The 24,558-nt window shown below is 44.4% G+C and overlaps 2 protein-coding genes across 5 annotated transcripts in view; both read right to left on the bottom strand.

Moving 5' to 3' along the window:
• Positions 1-276: 276 nt before the first annotated feature.
• Positions 277-4,878, bottom strand: LOC117751605 (solute carrier family 2, facilitated glucose transporter member 1). Its single transcript, XM_034563537.1, has 10 exons — positions 4,864-4,878; positions 4,394-4,492; positions 3,584-3,744; positions 3,272-3,512; positions 2,455-2,617; positions 2,030-2,214; positions 1,798-1,899; positions 1,434-1,535; positions 1,083-1,286; positions 277-456 (listed from the first exon to the last, which is right to left on the bottom strand). Exons 1-10 carry the CDS (start codon positions 4,876-4,878, stop codon positions 277-279), a joined length of 1,452 nt encoding a protein of 483 aa, XP_034419428.1.
• A 6,208-nt stretch (positions 4,879-11,086) lies between these two features.
• The window catches only part of smoc1 (SPARC related modular calcium binding 1), a 39,662-nt gene continuing 26,190 nt past the window's right edge, over positions 11,087-24,558 (bottom strand). For all 4 annotated transcript variants that reach the window (XM_034525208.1, XM_034525210.1, XM_034525209.1 and 1 more), the window contains 6 exons: positions 23,008-23,194; positions 20,858-20,940; positions 18,394-18,499; positions 17,512-17,756; positions 16,731-16,781; positions 11,087-12,974 (listed from right to left, as the gene is read on the bottom strand). In XM_034525208.1, the coding sequence (XP_034381099.1) occupies positions 12,958-12,974; positions 16,731-16,781; positions 17,512-17,756; positions 18,394-18,499; positions 20,858-20,940; positions 23,008-23,194 (689 nt within the window). In that variant the 3' untranslated portion in view covers positions 11,087-12,957. The remainder of the gene's footprint in view (positions 12,975-16,730; positions 16,782-17,511; positions 17,757-18,393; positions 18,500-20,857; positions 20,941-23,007; positions 23,195-24,558) is intronic.

The raw sequence follows: 24,558 nt of genomic DNA on the forward strand, positions 1-24,558 counted from the left end.
ATGGCGACACAAACAAACATGATAATTTCATCAAAGTGTTCCCTGACTTTGTGGCCTGCAGTGCGTCACAATGCTCTTTGTGACAAACGATAGTTTAATCCTCTGCCTTACAGACTTTCTTCACTTTGTTTAAGTTGTATCCTCCACCTGCCCCTCAAAAGGCTCCAACTCTACAAAATAACTAAACAATGGGTTACAAAATGCCTCAAAACATACGCTACATAAATATCAATCAGAACAGTGCGACTGTGACTTCAGTAAAGGTTGAAAGGTCGTTCAGGGGAAAGTGTTGAATCCAGTCTTATTGTGCAGAGGGATGCCCTCCGCTCCTCTGAACTCCTCTGCGATGTCATCGAATGTGCGTCCTTTTGTCTCCGGGAGGCGAATCCAGGTGAAGGCGAAGGCCACCAGAGCCACAGTCATGAAGAGGAGGTAGACGTACGCACCGCAGATTTTCTGTGTGTGTGTTTGTGTGTGTGTGTGTGTGTGTGTGTGTGTGGATGAGGGGGGAATAGACAGACGGGTGTTATTTTCATCTGGTTACCTGATCTGTATTTAACCAAGAGTGGTCTCTAAAGATCGAAACCTTATCGTGCAGCATGATTACACCATGAGAACACACACACACACACACACACACACACACACACACACACACACACACACACACACACACACACACACACACACACACAAAGAGTCACATTCACGAAAAGAAAAATATAGATTTACACCAGAAAGTATAAAACCAGAAAAGATTGTTTGATTTTGTTCCTCGGTCTGTTTCAGGTTGGCTGCCATCTCTGCAGCACTATAACAAACAGATGTTTCCCCGGATAACGGTTAATTTAATTACTATTATTTCAATCTGATGTTATAGGAGTCAGCAATAGATTTATACATATTTAAGATTCTGATTCATGTCTGTTTTACAGTATATGTCTTTTATAGAACAGACTGAACAGATTTATAGCTTGTATTTTAACGGTCATGTCTCTAAGGTGTAAGGGAACTCCCACAAGCGAGCAAGAAATCCACCTCTAAAGTTTAACTCGATCACACAGCGTGCTCCATCAACCCACCAGCAATGGAGGGAAGAGGAGCGCCAGAACAAACTTCCCGCCCCAGTTGAGCATGCTGGTGAAGGCCATCGCGATGGGTCTGCCAGGCTGGTCGAACAGCTCGGCAGCGATGAACCACGAGATGGGGCCGGGGCCCAGCTCGTAGGCCGAAATCAGGCAGAAGACCAGCAGGACCTGCAGGCTCCGCAGCTCCGGGACCAGGTGCTGCGGAAGGGGTCAGTGTGAGTTTTAGGGTTGACGTGTGTTGAAATGTGTGCGCCAAAAAGTGGGTACGGTATTAGGTTTATAGTTTTTGTTTTAGTGGATTCCAGGTGTGTCAAACATGAGATAACGTTGTTCAGGAGAGCCTACCAGGGCAGACTCCACTATGGTCATCAGTAAGTTACACACTGCTATGGAGATGAACCCAGTCAGGAGCAATCTCCTCCTCCCGGCCCTTTCCATCAGGAAGAACTTGAAAGCAAAAAAAGCAAAAACCATCACAGCGATGACTCTGCTCACTGAGTAAATGGTGGCTGTTTTTTGACATCTGTAAACTAAGATTTGGGTGCAATATGTGTCAAAATCTACAAAATATGACTCCTTTTATTTTCTTAGTGTTGACTGTTGAGTTTATTTTTAGCAGCCGGTAAAATAACATTGTTGACATACGATATGCTGTTACTCAAATCGTTATTTTAAAGGTTTACCGGTTCCCACTGTATTCTGTACTCACTGCCACCAAGGTGAAGGTCACGTTGACGGCCCCCACGCCCAGAGTCAGGTATTTGGCCTGGTCGAACTTGGCCTGGAACATTCTGGTGGAATAATTAATGATCTGGAAGAAAAGAGCAGGCGCTGCTTTTATATTTCTGGGTTACTGGGACGACACACTGCCCCCCCCCGAGAAAGATGATCAATGGATTTTTACAATCCTTCAAATCTCAGATGCATTTCACGAGACTGACCGCATTGAATCCGGACAGCTGGCTGCCCAAGTTGATGACGAGGACGATGACGATGGGCTGTTTGTATCGGCGCTTCTTGAAGAACTCGTGGATGGTGACGCCCGTCTGAGTGTGCGCAGCCTCCTCCTTCATCTCTTCCAGCTCAGCGAACACCTCGTCCGAGCGTCCTCTCAGCCTCAGCAGGGCTGCGGGGTTTAAAAGCACATTTCTTCTTTTCTTTTCTTGTAAAGGAGCTGTTGTGGCGTATCCACAGAGCTGAGAGGCTATAGAGTGCTTTAAAAGCATGTCTCTTGATTCCTGGATGTCGGCCCTGAATCTAAAAAGCCGATGAGAAAAGTTCTTCAGCTCTCTCTCTCTAATCGGATATCTCTATGATGTAACACCAGCTTACTGACTAAAATAAAATACCTAAAAGTGGGACCCACCAGCCTCGGCTTTGCTCTCCTCTCCCCGGTTGATGAGCAGGTAGCGAGGGCTCTCGGGACAGAAAGGCAGGACCAGGTACTGCGTCAGGGCCGGAATGACGGACAGGGACAGCATCATGGCCCAGTGATGCTCTGTACCCAGCACTGTCTCCAGACCAGCCACCTGCAGCACACGGATGTCTGAAGGCTTCACGCTGTACTTTTTTACTTTTAGTAAAGCCGATTGTGTGCAACACAAAACGGCATTCCCACAAATGTGTCCAACACATTTTTTCTTGCCCGTTGTCTATATAATAATGTTTCACTGTGTCAGTTCTAAACTTTGGAAACGGATGGATTTATTTTTCTGGATAGATCTTGACTCAAGATTAGGAACCCTATTGGTATCATCATCATCAACCTACATAATCACTGCTGCATACAGAAGGTGATTAATTAACAGCTAAGCACCAAAACATGATGTCATTCTTATGGGAATTGACCTCATAGAGACAACAACAACAACAACAACAACAACATTCTAGCTCAGAAAACTACTTTTGAGAACCACAAGTCTTCACAAAATGTCCAGACAAAACTCCCTAAAAAAAAAATGTAATAGGAAAAGAAAACGGGAGGTAACTATGGCAACAGAGTCAGAGATCTGAGACAAAATAAGTAACGGTTCTTACAATTTTGTGTTCTGCATCCAACCTTTTGACTTTTTATCTACCATATCCTGGTTGGCCCCTAGTGGACCTGAGGGGTCGCAACAGCAGGCATCAAGAAGGCAAACGTCAATCTAGTCAAAACCGAAGCCTTCCAGCGCTGTCCTCACCATTCCCAGCAGGATGCCCGAGGCGAAGGACACCTGGTTGAGGGTCGCGAAGGCCCCCCTCAGGTTTGTGGGCGACACCTCCTGGATGTAGAGCGGATTGAGACTCATCACCAGGCCGCAGAAGAGGCCGAACACCAACCGCCCCAGGATGAGAACCTCGAAGGACTGGCTGGCCTTGGAGGCGGACATCAGACACGCTCCCACAACAGAGACACAGTTCACTATCAGGATGGAGTTTCGTCTGGAGGGGAAGACGAGAGAAGTTAAATGGAAGTTATGGGGATTTTCTTTTTCATTGGTATTATTTCTTACCTTCCATAGGAATCTGCCAGGTATCTGACTCCCAGCGAGCCCAGCAAGGCTCCGAAGTCTTTGATGCTGACGGAGAGCGACCACAGCAGCGTCAGGCTGTGATCTGGCATCGTCTGGTTGTGCCTGACTCTCCAGGTGTGGTTGAAAAACTCTTCAATGATCTAAACGGCGAGCAAAAGACGAAAGAAAGCAAACTGCGGGTTTTACCGTTAAACATTAAACTGGGCACAACTTCTCCGTTCCCTGTGACGTACTGGACCGATCCAACAACGCCAATGTTCAGTCACTTTTACTGTCGGTATTGTAACGATTCCAGGCAAAATATTTTCGCTGGCTCAGTGTTGCGAGGAATTCAAATGTTGAATCACTCGCAAACATGTAGTGCCGACTACCTGTGAAATAGCAAAACCCTGCCAGGCCTGAAGCTGAGCCAGAGTCTCAGGGCCTGTTGGGTTTATTTAGTGTTTTATTGAGGCGGTGAGATATTTGTTTGACGATCAGATATTTTTTTCCGGGATCCGCCATTGCGTGATACTGTTGGGCCCGGTTGTCCGGGGTCTACGTAATGTTTGTTTCTCTGCTTGGACATTTTGTGACTTTTCTGCATATCCTGGTAGAGTGTGTTCTTCTTTGTTGAGAAAGATATTCCTCCTATATTCTTTTATCAATGGATCTTAATGAACAGCGTATTTACAAAGCGAATCCTAAAGCTCAAATAGCACGACAATAATGGAGAATATGAAGACGTTTTTTGGGTGTCGGTGTCATGTCGGCGTATCTTCCCCCTCAGCTCCCGCGTGTCCCGCTCACCTTGGCCGGAGCGTTGACGTTGCCCGTGTGGTAGCCGATCTGCAGGGAGCCGAGCACCGCTGCCAGGATGGAGGTCAGGAGGGTGGCTGTCAGATGGCTCTGGAACAACCAAGTGAGTGGCATTTATTTCTTTACCTTTTTTACTTGACCAGTAACTTGTTTTAATGGAGTATTATTTGGTACTAATGGGACATTCCAGGTGTTTTTTCCGAACGAGGTGCCCACTTGCTTTATTTGCACAACAAAACTCTCAACACGCAGGCGTCCATGTTTAAACAAGTGTGACCTGAGCCCAGTGACCCCACATGGTTCGACAAACAAAAGCAACCGTCTGACCTTCTTTGTGAAGGTCAAGGATCGCAGCAATCACAGTATTTTCACACACTGGCAACATGTACAGGATTTTGTATTTACCACACGCTCCTTCTGTCTGTTCATTTTTGCAGATGAAAGGGTTAAAACAAACAAACCTCCTGCGACGCCATTAGTTTGGGTGAGACGGGGTTTCACTCCTTTTAAGATGCGGGTACATGCGTCTTCGTCTACTGTGAAACACACAAATTATCATTCACATGTGATGTTGTATGTGATACACTTGCAAGGAGACTAAATGACACATTATATTAAATATTTTATTAAATACTTTTACTAATGGACTAATACATTTTTTTATTGTCATTTTCAGTAATCTTTTTAATATACAACTATAATCTACCATTAGCATTAAATCAAAACAGAAATGTTCTGCACCTGAATGCTACAAAACAGGAAAGGGATGTCAAGAAATATTGCATATATAGAAATTAAATCAGACTGTCATGTCAATTTACGTGCACTATTAAAAAATAAATCCAGAGCGCTGTCGTGGTGAGGTGAATAACCTTATTTTAAATAACAAAATTAGAATTAGAATTCACATATTGAATTCTAAAGCAATGAGAAAGTGAATAAATAATGAAATTAAATTTGTACTACTATCCCTTGGACAACAGCTTTAGTCAAATCCTGATTCTAATATATTTACATCTTATTTACAGTTTCTTGACTATATTGCATGCTGCGTGCAGGTCTATATCAATATGTATATATTAACATATATGTCTAATAAACTCACCTCTGTTCCTGAGTGTTGTACGTTGATCCCGTCTTTATTCCTCAGTTTCAGATATGACTGTGTAAAGTGAACACACCACTACTAAAAACATACACACACACACACACACACGTTGGACCAGTGATGAAGTCGCACCCAGCTGGTGAATTTGGGGCAGGTCTGACAGAAAGGCAGCCGCGGGCCTCCTCTGGTTCTCATTGACCAGCTGATCGACCGTCCTGGGCTTCAACTGACAGAGGATCAGTTTACCTGCTGCACCCGAACCCTCAAATTAACTCTGTTGGAAACAGCGCAACTGTTCCCGGGTCAGGACCAAAAGGCAACTTGTTTCCTTTTCTGAGCCGCGTGCGTGTGTGCGTGTGCGTGTGTGTGTGTGCGCGTGTGTGTGTCACGTTGTGGTAACGTCCCGATGATGTTCATTGAAATGGAAAATTCCCGAGTGTCATTTGTCTTTCTAGGAACTAAAAAGAAAATGTTTTTTTTAAGATTTCTCCAACTAAAAACTATTATTATTATTATTTTACTGACAAGGGGCTGAACGGTGGTGTCGTGGTCGCCTCAAGAGGGGCTCTGGTTGATCCCGGGCTGGACTGTGTTGAATGTGCATGTCCTCCCCGTGTCACCGTGGGTTTTCTCCAGCTTCCTCCCACGTTCCAAAGACAGGAAACTTGGGTTATTTGATGACTCTAAACTCCCTGTAGGTGTGAATGTTTGTCCGTCTTTAGGTGTCAGCCCTGCGATGGTTTGGCTATAATGGTGGATGGATCTTCTGAACCTATATAAGAGCAGGAAACCCGGCAACTGACAGTGACGTGTGAAAAGTTATGTTTATGAACCGTTCATCACACTTTTTTTTGAAGTGTTACCCAAACATATTCAAACACCATTGATGTGAGTAAATTACAAAAGATAATCTGTTAAACACACACATCTTTGTTCATGTACCCGTTTGAGAGTATTAATGACAACATTGTGGGTCAAGATTAGCTGACGGAGGGACTGCGTGCTGCGTTCAAGGATAGTCTCATCACACAATGCTGTGACAATTCAGGGTCAAGTATTTAACAGTCGGTACCAGGAAGAAGTAAAACGTCCCCCTGATATTGTCTGAAAAAGGCTCCTCGCTCTCCGTCAGCCTGAAGCTCTGGAGCGATCGGTTTAAACATCACATTAGAGAGTAATCCCAAAACCAGACTGATCCGGATCAAAGAGCTCCCGAGAGGGGAAAGGGATCTAAGCCTGACGTGTTTTTATTTATTTATTTCGAGATAATCTCATAATTCATGTTCATTATAGTCGGGGTGATTATCTGTGCTTACATTGGTGCTTGCATGTGTGTATGCGCCAGTGGGTGTTTTGTGCATGTTATTTTATCCATATATATCGTATCCATATATCGTACGGGGTTGTGATGTGTAATCGTCCTTGTGCTTCCCACTTATAATGTCATGGAGAACTTCAAATCTTACGGTGCTTTAGTTTTACGGTGGTTTAGTTTCAGCTGACGAGTTGCATCGTTCCCGTGTTTCTTTGTTAATTTCCTCTCATGGGTCAGTGAGGTTCTCATCCAGTGACCGTTAGCGTGGCTGTATTTTGGTTGTATGTGTGCACGTGAGGCATTTCCACTAGTAAAATACAGGTTCATGATGGATGGACACATACCTGCCTCTTGAACAAATCCAAATAGGCAGTAACTGCTTGTTGCTGCGTAGCTGCACGAGCCAAATGCATAAACTAATAGGGAGGGATGAACCGAATCACAATGTTGAGGGGGAGGAAACATTCCCCGGCCTCGCCGCAAACCACATCATTTGCGAGTGAAAATGATCTTTTATCGTAAAGCTTAAGTAAAATATGTCCAAATAAATATTAATTGGGCCCCAGAGGCCCGGAGGTGATGAAAAGCAGATAATTCCAATCCACAGAAAGAAAACCTGCGCTGCACTGACTCATGAGTGAAATACTTTGAGTTGTGTTGCAGAAGGAAAACAGAAGACCTCCCATTTAAAGTGCACGCTATATAAAACAGTGCTCGTTTCACATTTTAAAATCTTTATTTCTTATTAACACTGTAACTTATGAAAAAAGACACGTTCCACACTGCTGATGGGTGTCATCGATTTCAAATATTACACAAGTACTCTGTACTTTGTGTAACTTTTTGTGATTTACTTTCCAGGACCTCCAAGAAAATGAATTTGACTAAAAGCAAACTGGGATTTAGAACCGAACGCGTTTGCACCCGGCTTACTCTCATTCTTTATCTAACCACAAAGCCACCCCGATGCAACAGGTCTGTATTTAACTGTCTCCAGAGCACAAAAAAAAAGAGAGGGAAGTATAATTGGCAACATGCGTCGTCCACCTGCGAGCTTTGTTCCTGCAGCTGAGTTCTCAATCAGCGTGTGGATACGCCTGTCTGGAACATGACCTCTGACCCCTGAGCCCTCCCTGGCAGGCGACCCCCCCTGACCCTGCCGGGCAGGTGCTGCTGCGGGAACAGAGGGCATCAGGCACAAATGGCGAGCGGCGTGCACCGCCATCCCCCCACCGCTAATGTTAAGCTATCACGCAGACTAATTGACCTCTGTAATTACCTGTAATGGTGTTTGATCTGTTTGTAAGTGTTTCAATGCACACGAAAGAGAAGTAGAGGGGAAAAAAAGCACATAAAAGGACTTATCACTGCTAAAACATGTGGTGTTGGGCTCTACGGGGATGAATGTCCTTTATTTCCCCCATTTTGTTAATCGACATCTTTAGTGAAAAGAGACACATGCTGGATTAGTATATGTTTTGTAGAGACGGCAGCATGCAGCACCTGTACGGCCCACACATCCTTTCTAAAACCTAAAATTCCAGTCCTCACCTATGAAACCCTTTTGGCAACCGTCCCCGCCCCCCTTCAACAAAGGAGAACACACACACACACACACACACACTCTAAAACACACATATATCCCTAAGCAGCTGCGTCATTACGAAACTCTTTTGAACTTCACACTGGAAGTCAAATGCCACATGTGTCAGTACAAGACAGATGTACTGCAGCTGCCTCTTGGCTCCTATTTCATCTGTGATACAACCCCCCCCCATCCCAAACCATCACCAGCGACCTCACCCCAAAGCCCTCCGCCTCCCATCATGCACTGACAACATCCGCACCTTTGAAGTCTCATCCCTAAATCAGGGAATCTCTCACCGCACACTAATCGTGAGGCCAAACAGAGTGCATCTTTGTAGTCAGGATGTATCAGTCAAAAAAGGGTTGCAAATTAATTCCAATCATTTATGAAGCGACAATGAACCACTGTAATCTATTTTACAATATCACCTGCCACTAGTGGCCTATGAATCCCCATTAAAGACAGAAAGTTACAGGACATAAACTTTTTTTTAAACGAAGTATTGCCAGTGTATTGAAGTGTGTGTGAGAGAGAGAGAGAGAGACAGGGTTCAATATGAGAAGTTGCAGGCTGCAGTGAACCATATTCACAGTTAGGGGGCAGTGTTGAGCTCCTTCTCCCCCACAGGGATCTTGTCCTCTGCTCCAGCTCTAGATGCCTAAATGAGCCTAAACTGAGCGTAGTTTGAGTGGATGGGATGTCAAACAGTATCAGGATCAGTTCATTATTATTGTCACTTTTGTTGTTGTTGTTGTTTTTCTGGCACGATTGTACCACACGTAGTGCAACTACGATGGGTAAAGACGGTGGGAAGAGAAGGGGAACGCCGGGATTTTGGACAAGACAAATCCTTCTGAACTTTGCTCCTATTTCATAATTAATAAGCTTTTACAACTACTTCAACTTGAGCCAAAGCAGTTACATGCTAGCAAAACGGTGCATGGTAGCTCTATGATATATAAAGATAAATGATTGCTGTGTATGTCTCCAATCTTTTTTCCAAGTTTAGCTCTGTAGGACATCACAAACACTGACGCATTCCTTCAGGAGGGATGGTGATGATATACATTCTCTCTTTTAGCTCTGGTTTTGGTCTCTACCAACTCCAGAGGGAAACATCTGTCTCTCTATCTGCTTAACGCTCCACCATGTAAACCGTCTGGTTACTTTGCTGCTCGTGCACACTGAGGGTTTTTTAGAGCTTTTTGTTTTGCTCACAGCAGCTGCCCGCTGTGTCCAAAAAAGAGGCTTTAAAAGCGGTAGGAGTGAACCCAAACAGTAAGCTGGAACTCACTAAGAAGCTCCATAAAGTTGAGGGCACACCTTTAACATTTGTTTTCATCTTATCATTTGTTAAATATCGATTATAGACACTTTAAGTAGGAAATAGCGGGTATGTTTGGCTTTCAGCTGTCCTGAATGTAGAGCATCTACAGGCTTTTTTTCTCATTATGGCCGCTTTAAATTACTGTCTCCGTTCAGATGGGGAAAAACACACTCTACCCAGGAAAGTGTTACAACCCAGGTGTGCGCCACCGCTGTGTGCCAAGATGCTCTTCGTGTAGGTTCCCCCTCCAAAAAAAAACCCCCCATCTCTTCCTTTTGGTCCCGCCTATTGTTTAGTCTCGTGTGGAGACTATCGTGACACAGGTTCACATAAGGCCGATATTAAAGTGGAAAAGTATATTTGTTTTGTTTTCATTCGCTTCGCCAAACATCTGCACCTCAAGCCACGCCATTTGCCCATTTCACCCAAAGACAACACGTCTCTGCGTTTTGTTTCCCAACAGATCGAGTTTCTTCAGCCACGAATAAGGAATGTTGTCAAAACACATTGGAGATGGTCTCGACAAGCTTTCGCAGTGGGGAAAAAGTTTCCCCACTGCTTTCCGGTGAGCAGCGAGTCCATCTTGGCTTCTCCCCGTTGGACTGACAGTCGTCTGTAAGCCCCCCGCCCCCCCCCGCCCTCTCGCTGTACCTCTCCCACCCCCCCCCCCCCCCATTGTGATTAGCGGTGATTACGAGCCTGTTCGCTCGGGTTTTTAGATCTCTCATGTGATCTGCAGCTCCGCGGCGTCTGGAAGCACTTCAGCAGACACACACAGGCCCAGTGTTCAAACCCGGCCTGAAGCAGCCACTCAGATAGAGACTGCACAGCCCTCTGAGAGAGACGTTCTCTCTTCTCATTCTTGGCACGGCCGCCCACTTCAAATTAGACGCGACTGGACTTGTGATTGTAGTGGATTAACCACCAGATAGATGCTGTATACATTCTTGCCCACGTATAGCGATGACAGGAGTCGTAAAACACGAGCTGGAATAGTCAAATAACCCCACCGCAGATAAAATAAACAGTCTGGTCTAAGCGGTTCAATGTGAATTAGCTACTGTAACAGCCTATTGTTTGACCTCATGTAAACACAGAGAATCATATATATATATATATATATATAGTAAAGCCCTCTGAGGCAAATTTGTGATATTGGGCTATACTAAATAAATTGAATTGAAAAAAAAAATATATATATATATATATATATATGTCAGAATAGAAGTAAGTGAACACCAATATACCCCATAATGAAATTTAGTAAATCAATCAAACAAACAAACAAAGGTTATTGTACATATTTACAATGGGAGCCTTTTTTGTCTCATCTTTATGAGCCTGCAGTGATATAAACATATAAGAAATACACAACTCCAAACAAATGCACAAGCATTCAGACCACAATAGAAAACTCACGATTCTCCAATTTTTAAAACTCAATTGTTCCCAAATGTGAGGAAGAAATAATATGTTAATCCCAAAACTTGTTCATAGGGTCTTTTCTGTGTGTTTTCTGATTCCCTTGTGGGTATTTAAAGAGACACACTGCATTGTCTTGCATTAGGTGGCAAAGCTCCAAGTATGTGTGGTGAGAGCAGGACAGACAATACGTGTGTTTACATACACAAAATGTACTCTGAAATTACTGGGGGGAGACTCAAATATTTATTTTAGGAACTGGCATTTGGAAATGCCACATCTTGTTCACAATGACTGGAATAAACGTGAGCATGACGGGTGAAATGAGCCGATATTAACGGGATGCCGAGCCGTGTAAACATCTTCCTCCAGTTCCTGGTCGGGTTTAGTCATCTGTGCAACCTCTTTTTCCCGGTTCTAATACGAATATTTAAACGTCATTCTCTGGACTGTGATCTGTTTTGGAAAATTAAAAATCCCCACCAGGGGGGTCTTTGTCAGAGATGTGTTGATGTTATTGTAACTCGTAAAGGTAGCCAGTGGAAACCCTCTGAACCCACGATCACCAAACAAAAAACAACAAAAACAAACTGGAAATAGTCTTTAGCGGTTTGATTGAGTAGCAACTGAATAGTGAACTCAGTAGGGCAGTAAAACTAGCCATAAAATGACACATTAAAACAACAGAGTGACACAAGTTATGTGTAAACCAATGGCTTTCATTGTGGTTTGAACTTAGAAAAACTTATGATTTTAGATATCAACATTACATCCAATGGATTGGGAAAAGAGTTTCTCATATGACAAACACTCAAGAGGATTAACACGCAACTCTGCCGCCCTTTATTCTTTTTTTTTTAATTGCTCTCAACTCATTAGTTAGTATACTGCTAAGACTGTATATTCTGTACCAGTACTGGGAGGGGGGCGTGACTTTAAAAGTACTCTTACTACCGTTGTTGTTACTGACAGCTGCTACACATGTTCCAAAATCTGTTACTTCTTGCAGTCTTAATTACAATTATTTCTGTTAGCACAAACTTTACACAAAAGTAGAAGAAAAAAACATGAAAGCCTCGAGGCGTCTTGTGACGGACAACACATTGATAATCGAGTAAAACTAAAAGCTAGAAACACCGTGATGGGCTCGTTGTGTAACCAGCCCACATTGTTCACCAAGAGCTGATTCTGAAGCCAACATGTTAACGTATCTAGATGGTTCTGTGCAGTGCAATTCATCAGCTAATTGTGTGCTGATGAATTAGATTTCATGGTCATTGGTTTAAACCTACATCGCCACAGCTCCTCCTTTTTCAGTATCGAGCAACATTTGCCTGTAAGCTGCTCTTTAGGGACCGACCACAGGCCTGTGGGCCCGCGATGTGTAACAGGGGAAATGTAAGTTTAATTTAGTAGCCACACAATGTGTGTTAGTTCCTGTGATGCGAGGACTAAAAACACGAGGGGAAATGTGGTACCCTACACATCGTCCAGTGGTGATCTCTTTACAAATATATTCTCATTCTTAGCCAGACCTTTGCAGTCACTTCAAGAAAAGGAAAAAAAACTAGAAGAAGAAAAAACACGGTCAAACAGATAGAATGTCAAACATTGGGAGGAAAAAGTGCAAATATTTTGGCGCCGCTTCATTTTCTTTTCTTGTTTTTTTTTTTTTTTTTAAACTCCAGAACTTCTTAATTTTTCTGCTCCATCTTTCTTTTTCCTGTCAGCAAGCGTACAGATGCCTTCCCTCTGTGCCCTCTGCTCTCGTCTCAGCTTCTGGATCCTGCTCTCCTCACACCAGACGACCTACTGGGAGCAGAAAGACGGAGGGGAGGAAAAATGATTCTGAACTCGTTTTAGTATTACGGCATCCAGATGCACCCACACACACACCCACACACACACACACGCACACACACACACAGCTGCTGCGTGACAAGACAATGACCTCTCTCCACTCCACAGGCATAAGCTCACTTAGACGAACACACGTACACTCACACGCACGTGCACACACACAAGCAGATCGGTACTAAAGATATAATGTGCATGTTCATCAATTTTGCATTTTTATTCGACAAAGTTAAAAGTGAAATCTAGTTGTCTTTTTAAATTACTATTTTTTTAAAATTTCCATCAGCAGCATAAGCAAACGGACCAACGTACCGTCACATGTTATAGCCCGCTCTGTGACAACTGGGCTATAACTCAACATTCTCTGAAGTGTGTGTGTGTGTGTGTGTGTGTGTTGTGTTCGTGCTTAAAACTGCTTGGGACAGTCAGTGCACAAGGGATGGACTGCTCACTCATCAATCAGATGGGGGCGGGGGGGGGAAGAGGTCTGGGAGAAAAGGAGATGGGTAAAGAGCTTAGATTGCTTACAGATGTCTGTCAGAGGGGTGCAGAGGTCCTCCAGAGGCCCGTGAGAGCTCAGCGCGTGTGTGTGTGTGTGTGTCTCTTTCATATTGGTGCATTCAAAACGGGGTTGTGTGTGTGTGTGTGTGTGTGTGTGTGTGTGTGTACAGCCCATGGGGGGATGTGCAGTTTATCTTAGTCCAGCTTCAGGTCTCAGATGATGCAGTAAAAGATTTTGTCCAAACTTTAAAAGCGTCACAACATCTCCAGCGCTCCATGAATCACAGATTGTCGACTCCATTTTGGCCCGCGTGGTGTTAAGGTGGCTTTCTAAGTAACACCAAAGCAACACCGCACAACTCGATAACAAGAGCTTCCTCCATTCGGTTTCCCTTGGCAGCATCAGGGACGCATTCTAACTCTTAAACTATGCGGCTCCGCACTATGAAGTCATGCCTCTCTTCAGCTTCGGATAAATGTCGTCGTTGTTGTTGTCAGACGGTTGAGCCCCAGCAGCGCTGATGAATCGGCTTTGCAATTACGGGGCTCCGGAGCAGCGACTGGTCCACTCCCAGTCGCTGAGGACACTGTCTGTGGCATTAACAACACAAAGCGCCGCCAGCCTCTCCCCGGACACCTTGGCCCCACTTGTGATAAAGAGCTGAAAGCAGATCCCGTCTAGCTGGGAATCGTCTCTCCTCACCTGGGACCAGCTAATAAAGACACTTGGCTCAAGAGCTGGGAATCATGGTATACCTGTACATGGTGGCAACCGGAGGGGGGAGTGCCGGCTAAGGATACACAGGCCTGAGTTTACTGGATTATTGTTGGAAACCGGTAGCGCCGGCGAGCAAAGCTGTCACGGTCCTCTCCGCTACCTCCAGCGCAGCACAGTGTGTCGAGCTGATGTCACGGCAATTAAAAACACAAGCGGTGTGTGGAGCAAGTGCTGTTGGCTCTGAGAAGACGGGGCTCTGGGCTCTCTCATGGTCCCGGTGCCAGGCCGGCCTCATAATGCCCTCCTTTCATTCCCGCCTGATGACGGACACAGCCGGGACAAACGGGAGAGGAAGGGCCGAGAGAGCAGGGGAGGAGACAAGGAAGGAAGAGAGGAGTTTGACAATAACACCATCTGCCCATCTGACTGTTTGTGTCGATGCTTCGCCGACTGAACAGGGCAGGGGGTTTAAAATGTCCTGTTGTCACGTGAAATCAGCTTCCTCATGTTCCCTCTTCGTCATCGGTGCTTAGTGAAATCAAAATAACTGTGAAGAATAGGTGTTTATGAATCTTTCTTCTCAAAGGTTGCTCACTCTCTCGTCTTACTGTCCTACAACACTCGGGTTGAATACCTCCCTCGAAACCCCGATAATACAAACTGGAGCAGAAAAGAAAACGAGCTTCACAGAGCGGGTGAGGACGTCTCCATTAAATTAGGAGGTAACAGGAGGTTCGATGCGTACCTGTGTTTCACTTCTCGTCCTGAGGTGCCGAGATATTAAATGGCCTGATTTGAGCTCAGAGTGAACGACCATGACACCAAACCACCGTATCAATTGACTTGAAGTTCCTCAACTCCTCCACCGGCACACGGCTCCAGTGGCTAAAAGAGTGGTGGTCCGTCACCGTCCGTCGTCCAACCGCAACTTGATCACTTTTAACGCGGACTCTGCGTATTTTTCAGAAGGAAAAAAAATTACACAAACCTCTGTGAGCTCTCGCAATGGATCCCTAATATCGTCTTAATCGTGTATGCCCATGTTTGGTGTGTTCTTGTGCGTGCGAGCATGAGTACATGCACACCCGCATGTGTTTTACTTTACTCTTACTCAAAAGCAGGTTTACGTTTGACTAAATGGATTTAAGGGTTTTGAAAAGAACATCATGAACTCTGCTGATCAGTGAAGTTTACCAGTGACACTTTTGTTGTTGTTGTTTTGTTCATTTCAGTGAAGGAGACACGCTGCTCAGCAGACCTGCGCTTCTGTTCCTCGTCTCTAATGGGGAACCCGGTCCCTCCAGAGGACATATGCCACCCTCTGCGGACCTTCCAAACCCACACGAGGTATTCACATGTTTTTCTTTTGCCGTTGCCAAAATTCGAGAGTGAGGAGCCTCACGCAGATGTGCTCCACTCTGCCCCACAGGCTCACAATCCTTCAGCGAAAAGCACGTAGAGTAAACTGTAAATTTATCGTCCGACAACACTCCAGTGGCGTCCCAAGGCTGCGACAGAGCACGATAAGATGGATTGTGTGGCAGAGGCAGCTTGACTTAAAGCGATCCAGGCCATTTAGGATCAGCGAGGACTGAACAACCGCAGAATGCTGCCACATGTTCTCACAGACTCGGTGTCCGTCTCTCCGCAATCACCACCAGCTCGGAGTGCCCGAATGGCAGCGTGAGGAGCCGTATGGAGCTGGCAGGCCATTTACTTCCAGCTCTTGAGCGTGAAGGTGAGAGATTCGTTGACCCCGGGGAGAACAACTGGCCGAGCCTCCTTCACCGCTGTTTATCCTGGCGGCGATGCCCTGACGTGACGCTCCCTCCGAGCCACTGTTCTCCAGAAGAGGCAAGGGGGGGGGGGGGGGGCAGCGTCAGGGTAAACACATGACCTCAGTGCTATGTGGCGCACTAATAATTACTTAAGAGAGGGGGAGAAGGATACAGAATGACCATAGAAAGACAATCATGTCACACATAAGTGTGATGATTCGGAACGAGACAAAGCTGAAATGAATGCTACAAAAATCATCTGCAACTATTTTAATAACGGATTAAACGTAATGTTTAAGGCAAAAAGGCAAAACATTGTCTGATCTGCTGCTTTTCTTTGTCTTATATGATAGAAAACTAAATATCTTTTGGTTTTGGACTGATTCCAAAATATTTTAAGGGGGCTTCAGTAAATTATAATGGGCATTTTGACTATTTTCTTAATTGAACAGACAAAATGATTGATTCAAGAGGAAATTAAAGAAAATAGTTATGAGTTGCAACCCTACCAAAGTCATCTTAATCATTCATGTTTTTCACGTGCTCAAAGAAACACACACACACACACACAAACTTAGAACATACACACATACATACAGCTTTGCATGTAAATTCAATGCTGCTGGGTCAACTATCTGTCTCTAATCCAGACTGATGCTATTCATGTCAATGGGTTACACAACAAGTTAGTGACAGCGTATTAATTTGCCTTACTGAACAATTTTGTCCCTTGCCTCGGCCCTTGGTTGCCACTTGATGAGCTACCTGCAAAAGAGAAGAAAAAACTAATCGTGAACTTGATGGAGGGGATTTCTTGTCCTCAAGTTACTGAAACTTCAATATTTGTCCATGACTTTTTAAATCGTGTTGCACATCTTCCTGCGAAAACACGTGTCACCGTGAGTCTTTTTCCCTTTCATGAATTGAAAGTTGACTTCTCGCTTCTCGTAACTACTTAAACTTTCACTTTGTCCGTTTCCTCTTGGATTGCTGCTTTGTGAATGACCTCTCTTAGTGTGCATGGTGAGGCGTGGGAGTGATGAGGCGGTCTGGATCCACGAACACGGCAGCTGGGTCTAAACTCTCGTCACGGTGCACCTTATTCAGACTGCCACCACATCTGTTTGTCACATGCACTGCACTTACTTCATACCTTACTCTTTTAAAACTATGACATGATGAAATCATCAGTAAAGATCTATTATGGGAACAAATAAAAATGGTTCTGTTTATTGTAACTTGGCAATCAAAAATAAAATAAAAGCACACATCCAAGTACCTTTTTTTTTTTAACCTGTAAATCCTCAATTTGACATTCTATAAGAGAATGTATTTTATTTTCAATAAAGTAGCTGTGACAAAGGGAATATGTTGTTGAAGGAGGACAAGACACGATGCAGATTCCCCCAGCTGGCCTGAGGTTCAGACCGGGGTCATGACCCCAGTCTCTGACCCTGCTAACCCACTCTCAACCCTCGGTTCCTTTGCCTCTTACCCTCCTTGCTGACGCCCAGGCAGCCTTTCAGCTCCTGCAGGGAAATGGCTCTGTCCTTATTCAGGTCACAGTAGTCGGTGAACTTGCGGGCGCATTTCTTGGGTTTGGCTTTCTTCTTCAGGTACCTCTTGAACGGCTTGAGTTCCTTCTTGTTGATGTTGTGGCTGCCGTTGTTGTCAAGCTGGGCGAAGTACCAGTGCACCACCCGCTCCTCTAAAGTGTGACTGGGATCAGGCTCCACAAACCTGGTAAGGATTGGAGGCACAGATAGGAGTATTAAAATAAAATCTTGTTTAAAGGCAGAAATACCATTTACCAATATTCATAGCAATAACACACATACAAAAGCAACATATGCACAAAAAAATGTATCCAAAAGACTGACACGTTGAATTTGCATACAAGATGATAAGATTAATCCTGTATATGACACGCGGCTGTTTGAGGTCACTTCACTCAAAGAAGATTGGTCCATTTGATTTCTAAGGAAATCTAAATGTCTTTTGTGCAATAAAAGATGTTAATCTGGATACCTCAGGCGGTCATGTATTATGTCAGAAACTGATGGCGTATTTTATTACAACACAGGACATTACGTATTCCAGGTTACAGAATACACCAGCTTTAATTCCAAATGCCCTCCAGGCCCGTCGGTGTGTAAAGTTCTAGCGTCGACGGAAAGTGAGCTCTCTGTTGGTGTCTGTGCCAAGATCTGTTTATGTCAGAGATAAAAATATTAGTGTTCAATTCAGAAAACTAGAGGGAGGGGATAATTTGAGGAAAAACCAGAAGAGGAGGAAGTTTTCCATGAAAGATCAGCCGTGAGGTATCCCGATCGGGTACAGTACCCTTGGGTCTTCAACGCCGTGTGACATTACTTACCTCCCACCACCGGAGGGGGCCGGTGAGTTTATGGCTTGCACCATGTCTGTGGTGAGGGCATCTAACAAGCTTGTAATGAATTCCACTTTCTTCCCCTCTGGGCAGCCTGGCACAAATCAAAGACAAGAATACACCAAATTTATCCTCCACAAGTAATTTGCGTCGTTACGGCACGGTGAGGCCTCAAGTGCCCCTAAAGCTTCGACACCAGAGCGACCGAAGCTGTGGCACGGTCAAACAAAGCGCTGCAAACCGTCTCCGCGGCCTGATGACAAACCAGGTGCATCTGTCTGCTTATGGTCACGATCACGGCTGCACCAGCGGAGGTGAGCTGCACAGTTCGGCTGCTCTGTAAGAGCTCAGAGAATCGGAGCCGAGGCCCACGGCGAGAGGCGGAACAGAAGTGTGCGGTGATGAGAGTTGTGTTGAGCGGCGCAGACCTGTTAACTTTTATGACACAATTCGGAACACCTCTTTTTTTTAATTGCCCAGATGTATGCCTTTTAATAGCACGCTAAACCAGTGCAAATGTTCCCCTCCTAATTGTGTCTCTTAAAGGGAAACTTCAAACGCAGCATAGTAAACTAATCTTCTCATTCTCATTCTTTTTTTTCTTTTTCTTTTTCTTCCCCAGTCTCTCCCGTCTTTTTTGAGCTTTCTCAGCCGATCCCCTCCTCCCCTTCCTGCGAGCGTTCGTGGCCTCCTTGTTCCCTGCTCCGCTCGCGTCCTTTCCTTCGTGCCGGCTCAGCCCTGTGGGAGGTGGTCCGCTGCCGCCAGGTGAATCCAATTATCATTTCCAGGACACGGTGAGCTCTGAGAAGCACCGGCGAGCTGTGCCTCAATCCGAGTGTTAAATTGGGGTGATATGAAGCTCAAAGCGTCGGGTCGTACGCCGCCTTTGTGGCAAGGTGTCAAGGGCATCGTGTGGTGCGGGACCTCTGAGCCTCTTTTAGATTTGAGCTTTAAACACCAAGCAAGGTCATCGCACTTTATATATATTTAAACCACTAAAACAAAGGTTAAATAAAGTTTAACTTTGGCACATCTTCACAGGGTTGCATATGTGGTGTAAGTACAGAGATTATTCTGAATGATCTTTAACGCCCGTAAGAGTTACAACTATCCATTTCACAGGAACAAAAGCAAATAGAGAAAAGTCTGAAATGATGACGTAGATTTGCGCGGTTTTAACACGCACTGATCAATCATCAACCAAACACAACACACGGTTGTCAGGTTGTCTGTAAGCACATCTACGTGCCTGAGGCAGAAAGTGACTACATTATTTATTGATAGACGAGATGACATTGAACCGATTGAACTAGAAGTTATCAGATACGAGCCTTTGGTCTCAGGAGAAGAGCTCTTATAACAATATATATTGTTGCTTTGTTTTGGTTTAGAACATCCCGCTACAGTACATAAAAAATATCTCCACTAAGCGCCCTGTGGTCTACCTACACCCCCAGCAGCCCCCCCCCCACCCCCACAGCCGCACCAGCACACCCTGCTACACTCGCACCTTCCATAAAACATGCCACACATCTGCTGCGCAGTCAGGAGTCGTGCTCGACTCTGTAAACTCACCAGATGGGGAATTAAATAAGAGTTACAATGCGACCTTAAAGAATGGGGAAACGCGGGGCCAGTGAGGAGCCTGATATGCCATTCTTTTAATCCAGAACCTCGCTCTAGTCAAATATATTCCCACGTCTACAATGCTATCAATTGATGTTTTATCTCAACACAGCGGTCCACGCTTTGGATCTCTCCACATGCTGAAGCTGTGTGCATGAAGCTGTACGAAAAGAGATGCATGTATACGTTTCCAAAATATAAAATACGGAAGAAAAAGCGTTCCAAGTGGATCAAACGGCGATGATTCTCTGCTCGAACGTGCAAAAGTTAGCAGCTCTAGTTCACTAACTCATTCCCTAAAATAGTTGCCGTGGCGTTAGCTCCAGAGCCATGTAGCCCCGTTCCAGACTAGCACACCCACTGGATGCACTGGTCTCTGTCGGTGCTTCGGGGTAACGTTGGCAGCTCTGTCCCGCTCTTCATTGGATTTGGAAGAAGTTTACACTCCAGCAACTTCAGCCAAAATCGTAATCCGAGATTTACGTTTTACGTTTGCCAAACATGTCAACAAGTCTGCATATTTCGGGGACGGTAAAAGCCCAGCAGCGTCGGCCAGAACTGAGAAGCTGCTTTTGTCTACCATTGTTTAAAAAAAAAACTTCTAAGAAAGTCTTGGCAACCGAAGCTTAAGAGGATAAAGGCTTCGCATACAGCAGTAATGTCTTTACTGGGTTTTTTCCAAGTTCTCGTTATTATTAACGATTCTGAAGGACTGCTAGTCAATATTTACGCTTCATTTGGTAAAAATAAGCCAAGAAAATGAATCCAAGAAATATAAAAAAACAAGTAAAAGTAACTGGCGTGTAACAACAACAACAACAACAACCTGTCAGGTCTCGGCCTTGGAAGGGATCTTCAACGTCTGAGATGCGAGATCGCGCGGCGCCGTCGCACTCTGGCGTCTCGTACCTGTGAGACAGAGAGGAGAGCACAGCGGGGACAAGGCTGCATGAGACAGAAGAAGGGAAGAATAAACCCGTCTTAGCAATGTGTGGACAGCAGAAGCAGAAGAGAGGGAAACATAAAACTTTTTTAAAGAGAAGAAGAAGAAAAAAAAAAAAGGCCCAAAAACGCTACAAAATATTTTCCTTTCCAGACCACCAGGAGACATTATGGATGCATGTCTGTCGGTCCTCGTTATGAAAACATGCTCTTCGTGGCATGGATCTGTCCTCGTTCATGCTGCTCTGGCTTCATAAAACTACTGTGCAACCGATTGCTGTGTAATCTGTGAATTCACTGTTTATCTGCAAATAACTATTGACACTGATTAGCCTCTCTAAATGAGATTTGACAAGCGTTGTTTCAGAGCCAGGACGAACTGCTCAGCATTATGCGTCGCATGACTCGTTTTCTCCTGGCCGTTGGCGTCGGTGGTTCTTGAGACATGCAGGATGGAAAATGGGAGCATGTGTCTCATTTGCCTTTTTTTTCTTTTTCTTTTCTTTTTTTTCTTTTTTTTTTTTAAAGTAAAAGCAAGTTTTCATTTTCTGCAGAGACACTGATCCAAGAAGGGATGTCTGGCGCATGAGTGTGCACATTGCTGTCCAGAGGAAAGAAATTCGGAACAGTGACATAAGGTCTAGACCAACAAAAACAAAAAAAAACATTATTTTGTGAAGAAATAGTCGCCTCAAGGGCGTCATTCAATATCTCTGAATTTGGTATGTGTAAGTGATTTATTTTAGTTTGTTGGCGGCCGTCAATAATAAACATAACGTTTATTTATTGATTTGAAACTAACCCTGCATCGTCCTGTGTTCAAACCACAGTAAGGCCACCGACCAACTAACTCTCTGACAGTCTGCGCCTCATCCTGTGAAACATAAACCCTTTTGTAGAGAGAATGATGAGGCCTCTTCTGGAACAAAAGCAGCTCATCTATCTCCATGCCGACAGTTTGTCTAACGGCCAATCTCCTGCTCCTTTACCTGTCTTATGTTTCAAGATGTCATATTCACGTTCCAGATACAGTTCATGAAAGGTTTTTAAAACAACCAGAACATGAGCAATGGGGCATCATTTGTTCAACATTGCCCCCCCCCCCCCCCCCCCCCCCCCCCCCCCCACACGCACACGCACACACACACACACACACACACATTTCATTGAAAGCAATATAAACAGCAGCAACTGCACTGAAAACAAATGCTGAGTGTTTATGGTCAACTAAAGGATTTTCCCATCAGGGATTCAAGCTTTTTATTTTGCCAAGTGAACTGGCAGAAGCAACTTACATCAACCACTGATGTATAATTCCTTAAGAACGTTAAGGTCTTAACAATTAAAATCACATTTTAGTCGTTAGCTCTTGGGATTGCAATGTTGGTCAGCCGCCCACTTTTGTCTAGACTGAAATATATAACAACTAATTGATGGATTGTTATGAGTATCCATGATGCCAAGAGGATGAATCCTAGTTACTTTGTTTTATTCCCTGACCTTTCAGGGAATAACTAAACCGGAAGGTCAAACCTTCGTCCATTTCACCATCTCAATATCTATTCAATGAACTGGCACCAGATTGTCAGACATTCACGGATCCCAGTGGATAAATCCTACTGACTTTGGTGAATCATTGACTTTTACTGTGGTGCCACGAAGACATTCACAATTGTGGTTTGGAGTGAAATGTTTCTTAAGTGGATTGCCATTAAATTTGTCACGGATTTCATGTTCTCATAACTGTGGCGATCCCTAAACTTCTCATGTAGCACGATCATCAGGTATCAAAACTAATAACATTCCCATCAACCTCGGCTGTAATTTGTGTTTAGTGCGGTCACAACGTATTGGGAGCGTCTTAGCATTCTGATGTTAGCATTTAGCTTGGAGCAACGTGCTTCAGTAAAGCTTCATAGAGCAGTTGTAGTTGTACTTAAAACGAGATTCCTTAAAACAAGCTACTGTGCGTACTGTATGTTGTAACCACACTGTAATTTACAGTATTCATATTTTTCTCATAAATGATATTACCTGGTGGATGTTCCAGGAATGGGCCGTCCCGTGTCCACCAGAACACACCAGCAGTAGCCTGTGGACTGGTGGCACTGGACCGCTTTGTAAAGGCCTCCGGACCCGCAGTCGGGGATGAAAATGGCAGGGTTCTGCCGAGCCTCGTCCAGTGCACTCTGTCGCTCCTGGTCACAAGAGGGAACTTTCTCTAAAACCATGAGAAACACACTCAATACAGAGGCACCACAATCGGGACAACCAGAAAACACACACAAAGATGAGGCAGATGCTATAAGCACCCGGGTGTCAAACATTGTTATTTGCACCCAACTCGGGCACATAAAAGAAACTGTATGCATATATGTCGCCTATTGCAGGCTATGTATATTTTTTCTAAACCTAACCAAGTAGTTTTGTTACCAAAAACTAATAATAGAGTAGAACATAAAACAATTAACTGTAAATAGGCCCCTGGTTTGACCCATTCATCTACCTCAACCTACTTCCTTCACATACTTTTTATTTATACTTATTATTTTAATATTAATGCTGCGAGCATATTCAACTCGACTGGATGTAAATAGACAGGTCGGTGTAGGATAAGATAAAAGTAGACGACCAGGGCGATATACATAAACCTGATTCAAAAACCTGCACAAAGCATTTATAGTGGTGTGCTTCTATGTGTGCTACTTGGTGTGAGTTAATATTTGGAGCCCAACAGAGCAATTTCAATCCAGCTCTGATTGGCCAGCTACTCGTTGATAAAAGGCACTCTATCATTTTTTATAGACCGCTTAATAGAGCAACTTAACCACATTTAGGGCTTTCTATTGGCCTATGATGCAACTGACTGCAAGTCACCATTCACCACATTGTTGAACAATGGTAACTGTGGGTGTGAGGGGTCATTTGAGCATGAACCGTAATTATTGGCCTTGGGAATACTGTATAACATTTCACAAAAAAGATCCAGGTCATTTTACTAGCTTTTTTTTGTAGCTCAGTAAAAAAAAAAATTACTAAAAAAAGAAAAAGATACAACAACCACGAAATGCCACGTTAAGGACAGGAGATGGCAACTGAAACATCTCTGACAACTAAGTGGATCTTAATTGAAGATTAAAAAACTGTGCCAAGCTGTATCACATGTTCTGTATACAGCGACGAGTTCGACTGATCCCGGCACGAAACCTCGACGAGCCTTTTTCCTCGGGTCGTGTCGGGAAGTCGTATCGATCTGTTCAACAACGGCCTCTCGGCCCTCGAGAGATGCCACCGCGCTTTATTTACATTCACATCCATTTAGTCCACCGCTCACCCTTGAGCCGAATACAACGGAGCAGCGTGACAAACTCGTTACCGCGGCGACGAAGTGTGCTTTCACCGCTGCTGATCCATGCTTCAGTGTGCAATCAACATTTACTCCATAAAAATGATAGTTAAACTTGTCTATTGCCACACTGAAGCAAATGACTACATGTGTGTGAACTAAGATGATTATGGCCTGAATCCACGGTTCCCCTCTTTTATGCTTTCACAGCAGTTTTAGTTACACCGCAAGCAAATTCA

The sequence above is a fragment of the Cyclopterus lumpus genome, chromosome 22 (assembly GCF_009769545.1).
Source record: "Cyclopterus lumpus isolate fCycLum1 chromosome 22, fCycLum1.pri, whole genome shotgun sequence".
NCBI classification, from domain to species: Eukaryota; Metazoa; Chordata; class Actinopteri; order Perciformes; family Cyclopteridae; genus Cyclopterus; species Cyclopterus lumpus.

Bases quoted from the DNA above. Each gene is read 5' to 3' on its own strand.
- LOC117751605 (XM_034563537.1), bottom strand. The intron at 2,618-3,271 runs GTGAGGACAGCG...CGTGTGCTGCAG, and splicing joins CGGGCATCCTGCTGGGAATG to GTGGCTGGTCTGGAGACAGT. The intron at 457-1,082 runs GTGGGTTGATGG...ACACACACACAG, and splicing joins TCCTCTTCCCTCCATTGCTG to AAAATCTGCGGTGCGTACGT.